The sequence below is a fragment of the Condylura cristata genome, unplaced genomic scaffold (genome assembly GCF_000260355.1).
Source record: "Condylura cristata isolate star-nosed mole 26May11 unplaced genomic scaffold, ConCri1.0 scaffold00012, whole genome shotgun sequence".
NCBI lineage: Eukaryota > Metazoa > Chordata > Mammalia > Eulipotyphla > Talpidae > Condylura > Condylura cristata.
In genome coordinates this window covers 52,211,378-52,218,970 of record NW_004567113.1, presented here as the reverse complement: position 1 = coordinate 52,218,970, position 7,593 = coordinate 52,211,378, and the positions used below count along the sequence as shown (strand labels likewise).

Here is a 7,593-nt window from a genome sequence, read left to right as displayed (position 1 = left end):
TGCTGGGAAGAGATGGACTCAGGCCCAGTGGGGGGTGCTGCACCTTCAGCCACCCCAAGCACTGTCTCACTCCTTGGTAGACATCTGCTTAGTCCCCATGTTCAACGCCCCCCGCCCTGTGACTCTCAGGAGTGACCGCTGCTTTACCCCTTCACCCAGAGACTAGCGCAGGACGTGCTTAGTGTTTAGGGGAAACTAAGAGATTTAAGAAATGTTTGTGAGATCTTGTTATTTTCACACTTTCCTCTTTCTTTTCCAGGGACTCTTGCAAACACGAATCCATGAAAGAACTGAACAAAACTTTACGGGCTAAAGGCATTACATTTACTTGCAGTGGGTAATTGATTTTTTTCTTGAAGAAGAAATGGCATCTTGATTTTTGTGGGCATGTTCTCTCTGCCTCCCCTGAGTCAGGAAGGCTGCATGAGACCCTCTTGGGTATCGGCCTCTCCTGAGTTGGATGTTGGTGGCGATCTGGGGTGAACTAGCATGATCTCCTGCCTCCCTTTGCCCCTGTCTAAGTAACTCGGAAAGTATTCCCAGCCAAAGGTGGTTCTAGCCACCTTTGCCCTCTTCCTACCCTACCTGCCTGCCCCCTGTTACAGGGCAGGTTGAGGGGCACCGCAGAACCCTCCAAACTGCCCACTCTACGTAGGTTCTGCCACCCACCACATCGAGACCAGACCTCTAGTGCATAACTCCTTTAAATGCGCCAGCTACATAGAAAAAGGACAGCCGTGTTAGTGGCACCTTGGACAGGACTATCTCCATGTTTGCAAGAAGATGATTATGTCGTCAATTGCTGCTTTCCAAAATTGAAATGCCAATTCAATTCATTCATTTAGAATGAAGCAAAAGTAGCTTCAGAAATCCTGTATCATCTTAGAAGCATTACTTTCCTCTAGTAGAATTCCGTAAAAAATAGGATTTATTAAAGATTAAATTGATTGATGCATATAGAACTGGGGTATAGGCCAGAGGTGAAGGAACAACGAGAGGATTCACCAGAGACAGAGTGGGGAGCAGAGCTGGTCAACTGACGAAGTGCACTGCTGAGGGGAGCAGCGGGCGTGTCAGGAGAGGTCTGCCGTGCCATGTGGGTCACCTCTGGGGCCGGGGATCGAACTCCTGCTGAAGTGGCTTTAGCTGCTTAGTGTTGTGCTTCAACCTGCTGCGCCACCAGGGCGGGCTTTCTTCCTCTTCCTCATGCCTCCGTTTTCCGTGGTAGTAGGCATTCTTTCCTGACTGCAATTTATGTTTCTCCCTTTTTTTCTTGATCAACCTTATACTGGGATTATCAATTTTCTACTCAATCAAAGAACCAAACTTTAGCTTTCTTAATCTTGTCTTCATTAGTAGAGGTATAGAAATTCATTCTTCTTTCTTACAGTTTCTTTATCCAACTTACTGTAATGGAAACTTAACACATAGATATTTTTAAAAACCTTTTTCTTTTCTATTACATACATTTGACTCCATAAAATTCCAAGCCAGCAGTCGGTCGTTTCATAATTAAAAAACGAACAAACAAAATAGCACCGTATTTTCTACTTGGTCTCCAATGATGTAGTAAGTTCTGTTTCAAATACTCTGGCGTCACCAGAATCCACATTTTGACCTGGACTTCTCGCCATGTCTTAGGTCAGCACATTGCCTTTCTTCCTCCTGAACCTCCGATGATGCCATGTCCAGCGATGGGGAGCGTCGCCAGCTGGCCCTGGCATCAGCATGTAGGGCGAATGTACCACAGGGAAGGGTGGGCGAGCTCCTGGCACCACTGTGGGGAATCCACGAGATGGCTCAGGGGAGCAGACGAGGGGTAGATCCAGCCGCGCTTATCTAAATGATGTGTGTGTGCGGGACAGATTCAACAACTCACAGTCTGGGGACCGTTCTCTCTGAAAGGGGGAACCCTGAAACACAGGGGCTTTTCCTTTTCCTTTTAGTTCTCTGTACTTAAGTATTTCTCCTGCCGGCATATATTTGCAAGTCGGCACTTACACGTTCTGACCTTTTTTTGCATTTGCAGGGCTGCATCTTCAACCCAGAGACAGCTGCTGGCCCTCTCTGCAGGGCAAAGCGGAGGTCTCCTCCTTTCTCTCTTGCTGACTCTGGCTTCAGTGGCTCAGATCTAACTGGAAGCTGGCGGCGCTGTCTCTCCAGCCTCGGCCCTGGAGCCCAGTGGAAGTCAAGCCAGGTTTACTTTCTGTCTTCATAACGATGCAAAGCCCGAGATTCAAGTAGCTTGTGATGTAATCAAGTATTGAAAATTCTTGCATACTTGTATTATAAACAAATAAAAGGAAAAGGAATCGAGCAGGCTCTGGGCTGTGGTCTTCCCAGTTCCTGGTTCTGACTTTTGACGTTTTGTATCTCAGGAGGCTGCATACTGGTATCACAACAGGAGAAAAGCACACATGAGTGTCATGGGAGCGCATCTGACACAGCGCAAAATATTTCCAAAGGAGAAACAGACCAAGCAGACAGCTTCCCATGAACACGGCTCTGCTTGCCTTCCCCGCTTCCTACCGAACGCCAGTGTGGCTGGTCCGATACAAGAACTTGCTGAGTAGGGTGGGTCGGAAGCCAGCAAGGGGCTGTGGCCGCAAGCTTCCCGCAGGGCCGTGCAAACCTCCCAGAGAGAAGCAGAAGTGCCCATCAGCACAGAATTACCCAACGTCTGTCAGGGCAGTGACTTCCCCACCTTGGCCCCGCGTTAGTGTTTGGCCTGTAGCAGCTGGACATCAGGGTGGGCTCTGCGCAGCGCCCCGGGGGCTGGGAGTGAGTGACACCCCGAGCTCATTCTCCCCTTGTCTCGCTGTCTCCCCGTGGCTCCTCATCTCCACAGTCACCCCGTCTCTCATGGTCGTGCACACCCTGGGTTCACGGGGTGCTTCCGGCCAGCCAGGCCCTGACACAGGTGTCCGGCCAGCAGCACAGCAGACATTTATCACGAAGCCAGTGTTGCAAAGAGAATATTCCTGAGGCTTGAGGCTTATCACTTTTCAAAGTCCCAGAGCTAGAAACAGAGGGGAGGCTTTACCACCTGGTGGACTGACTCAGGAGTTGGGGTGCTCTATCAGCTTCTACACTAAATCAGCTCCTGTAAGTTCTGAGAAGCCCTGGATTCTGTCCCAGAATTATCAGAGTAGAGAGTTTGTGACCTGCTCTCCATGCATCCATGTGTATTGGCTCCTCCCCAACACTTGGATACAAGAAAGAACCTTCATCCTCCAGCTGGGCTTCCTTGCATCCCCCTCGCCACGCCCCTCTTCTCCACCGTACATTTCACAGCACCTGCCAGGGTCACCCTCCAACTCAGCATCTTACCTAATGCCTGGGTGAGTTCCCCTGAGGACATTCACCTCCGGCTCACATTGCTGCTCGGGTCCTGGGCTGGCTCTGTCCTGGGCTCTACTGTCTTTGAAAACCCAGCCGTCTCCGCCTCCCTGGTCTGGCCTTGCCCGGATCCGGTGGGCCCTCTGTGTGTGGCTTCGGTGAGCAGATGGCTGTGCCAATGAATGAAAACCAGAGAGGAGACCTTGGGACCCGGAGTGTTCTTTAATTCCTTTTGGTTGGAGGAGGTCAGGAATGGTCAGGGAGTGAGAAGCAGCTTGGGCCATGCTTTTCTGTATTTACATAAGAACAAAACACTTGGCATGTGTGTTCCTATGAGGTTGAGGGGATCAAGAAGATGATGAGAGGGTTATGACCTTGAGGTACCTAGAAAGGAAGGGAAAACGCCCCAACATATTTCCACTCCCAGTTTGTCCTGCAGACAGCGGTTCCTCAGGCTGACCCCTCAACGGCCCCAGCCAAGGGCATCTCTCAGTCCAGTCTTGGGGAACACAGTGTGCATTGCCTTTGGGTTGCCAGGTTACCAGTCCGTCCTCAGAATCACTCATAGCACGCTGGTCTGTGGTTGAATCAGATGCTGCTGTTTTAAGTTCCATGGAAAAGAAAATGCTTTATTTAAAAAAAAAAGTTTTAAAAATATAAAAGCAATAGTGAATATTCATTTGAAAAATTGAAACAAAACAGAAAATTTTGGAAGGCAATAAATACCCTTATCTATAAGCAAAGTAGTAGACTTTTGTCTGTACAATCATGTCCATTTTCATATTTTTAAGTCCATGGGGCTATGTTTGAATGAGGAATGCAGTCCAAGGCAGAATCGTTAAATTGTGGGTTTGACCCTTTGTTTACATAAAGGAAAACAGCTGGTTATTTTGCCCACAAAATTGACTTATTTAAGAACAGCACACATATTTGGGAGATGCAGGGTATGGTGGGACCATTGGCAAGTCCAGAGAAGCAAAGGAAAGGAGCATTGCTAGAAGAAAAGTGGGTTTTGGAGGGCAGCTCTGGGTGAAGGTCACTGCAGGAGAGCGAGAGTCCAGGGAGGTGGCAACTTCTCATTGGCCAGGCTTCGGCGCTTCCCATTGGTGGATTTGTGCCTGGGCAGGACAAGGCTTCCTGGGCAGTAGCGGGCTCCCTTTGGAGGTGCAGGGGTGGCTTCTTCTGTGGAGTTCAGGCAGGGTGGCTGTGCGGGCGGTGAGAGCTCTCTCTGCAGGCCTTGCCAGCCCTGGTTTTAGATGAGGTTTCCTGAATTGGTTTCCACACCTTTTTACCAGTTATTGTAAAACACTGATTTCAAACATCTCACCATCTTCCTGCTTTTGATCTATTTTCCCCCTCCAACTCAACATCTAGCCAGAGCAATTGTCCTGGACGGGGTTCTGACTGCATCACCCCTCAGTGCAAAACCATCTATCTACAAAGGAAATTTCTCACTTTGAAATCTTGAATTCAAGATCTTTCCATTTGCCCCCCAAACACCCTCCTAGTCCCATCTTCCCGGAGACCCTGCACAGCCTCCAGGTGTGTTCTCCACATTCGTGTCCTACCCCGTGGCTCACCTCTTCCTGGAGGCTCCCCTTTGTGGTTTCAGATGCAGTGTTTGTATGCCTATCTCTTACAAATCTCTATATATTTTTTAACATAGAAGATGTCAGGTGTTGGCCAGAGGTGTGGGGGTTGAGAGGATCCACCAGAGACAGTGGGGAGTACTGGGTGAGACAGAAGGGGTCTTTGCACCATATGCGGGTCACCTCCCTGGCCGGGGATCGAACTCAGGCCTCAACAGCGTTAATGCTGAGACTTATTCCTAGGCCATGAGGGAGGACCCTAGGTCAGTCTCTCGAGGACAGTGACTTTTCCATTTGTCTCTGAATCTGTCAGTGCTTCCTCCTGATTAACCATGACCCAGGTTGCTTAGCACAAAACAAGCTGACGACAGTTAAAACTGCTTTATGGTGCATCGGAAACCCGTGAAGAAAGACAATCCAGAGACTTCACTTTTCTTACCTCCAGGAGAATTTTTTTTCTTTTTTGTTTTCTTGTTGCTTTCATATAGATGGGAAAGTGGGTGTTAGCTGAACATATTATGGTCATCACTTCACTATATATAAATCAGATCACTATACTGTAAGTCTTAAATCTAGACACTCATGTGATATTACTTGTCAATGAAATTGGAAAAAGAGAATAGCAAATAAACAGTTGAGTATGGTGATCAGATTTGGGGAATTTACAGGAAAGCTCCCCACTACTCTTCCTGTTAACTTTACGCTACTAACAAAAAACACTTCATTCCTGACATTTCTGGTCACCAAGTATGTGGGGTTTTGCCCAAACTGAGCAGTTCTCTGACACCGGCTGGGCATCCTACAATTCAGCTTGTTAGGGGGAAGGGTGTCCTGAACAACCCTAGTGACACAGGCTTTGTGGACCCCACCCCCACCCCAGGCCCAAGAGATGAAGACTCAGGAACTACAAGTCCCGTCATCACCTAAGGGAGGACTCTGGGACCTGACCGTGGAGTTAAGCAGCCAGGTTGGGTGTGAAACGAGATATGTGGGTGTAGGGTCGCATGGCCTCTTGCCTCTTGGCTCTCGTCGTGCCATTGGGATGCCAGGTTAGTGGAACTGGTAGGACTCATTCACCATTTCACTTTCCCTCTTTTTCTCCCTGAGTTATTTATTTCTTCATTCCCCCTTCTTTTGTTTCTCTCTCTTTTTCTTTTCTTTTCTTTCTTTCTTTTCTTTCTTTTTTTTTTTTTAAGAAAGATTGATGTATTTATGCATAGAGAACTGGGGTACAGGTCAGAGGTGCAGGGGTGGTGAGAGGATTCACCTGAAACAGAGTGGGGCACAGAACAGGCAGATTGATGAAGTACACTGTTGAGGGGAGCAGTGGGTGAGACAGGAGAAGTTTTTATTTATGCATAGTGAACTGGGGTACAGGTCAGAGGTGCAAGGGTGGTGAGAGGATTCACCTGAGTCAGAGTGGGGAGCAGAACAGGCAGATTGATGAAGTACACTGCTGAGGGGAGCAGTGGGTGACAAGAGAAGTCTGGTGGCTTAGGGATTAAGCTTAGCACTATCATTGTAGCATGAGTTCGATCCCTGGCCAGGGAGCTGACCCACATAGTGCAGCAGACCTCTCTTGTCCTTTCCGCTGCTCCCCTCAGCAGTGTACTTCATTGATCTGCCCGTTGTGCTCCCCACTCTGTCTCTGGTGAATCCTCTCATCCTCACATCTCTGGCCTGCACTCCAGCTCTTGTATGCATAAATAAACAAATCTTTAAAAAAATAACATGACACACCAAATTCCAAGGATTTTAGGAACTTTGTGCTAGGAATGAGATGAAGATCGAATGCTATATATATTTTCTGTCAGAAGCCACAATATCATAGGGAATGAAGGAAAGTGTCATGAGGAAGCAACTCAACATTGCGGCCAGAAGTGTGTATTCTGGGGCCCAAGAATCAGCCCAAATCCTACACGATCACTTGCTAGGTGTGTATTCCTCACCAGATCATGTACATACTTCGCTCACATTGCCTATTTGTAAGTGGGGATTATAAATACTAAAAAGTGAAATGAGTCCATGAGCATGAGGAACCAAAATTAGCGCAGACACTTAGTAATGAGCCCTGCAGTGAGCTGTAGGGTGATTATCACTACTCAAGTGGCGTGAAGAATATCTTATCACTATCAACACTAAAGTTCCTGAACATTATGTATACATAAACCTCCTAAGAGGCCATAAGATAACAGTGGGTCAAGTTCAAAGTCTCAAGTGTCTATGACTCCATGAGAGGCGTCAAAAAATATCCAGGTACTCTGACAGCAGCCAACTAGATCACAAATCCTTCTGGCTTAGTTGATCCATGTCACTTTGCTCCAAAGCTTGGGAGGCAATAGGAGAAACAGAAGTCGGATTTGAACAAGTGATTTTACCTTTAAGTAAAGGATGGAAACAGCAAGGAGTCTTATCTGAAGACATCCTGCCTGGTGCCTGAATCCAGTTAGTGGAGACACAGTCACAATGGTCAGGGGAGGAGATGTTTAAACAGGGAACAGCTGGGTTTCCAAAGAATCTAATTTCCAAAGAATCAAATAAATAATAAAGGGGAAAGAATGAGGAAAAACCCTGAAAACCTCCCTGAATATTGATTGATCGAAGATGTATATCGAAAGACTCAAGACTCTGACTGAAGAGCTTGGTCACCCTCTGTTGATGGTCT

The 7,593-nt window shown here is 47.6% G+C and overlaps 1 protein-coding gene across 1 annotated transcript in view; it reads left to right on the top strand.

Annotated features, from left to right (window-relative positions):
- BST1 (bone marrow stromal cell antigen 1) overlaps nt 1-2,307 on the top strand; it is a 48,265-nt gene extending 45,958 nt beyond the window's left edge. Inside the window, exon 9 of the mRNA XM_012724070.1 lies at nt 2,030-2,307. Coding sequence (XP_012579524.1) covers nt 2,030-2,135 — 106 coding nt within the window. The 3' untranslated portion in view covers nt 2,136-2,307. The remainder of the gene's footprint in view (nt 1-2,029) is intronic.
- Nucleotides 2,308-7,593: the final 5,286 nt, after the last annotated feature.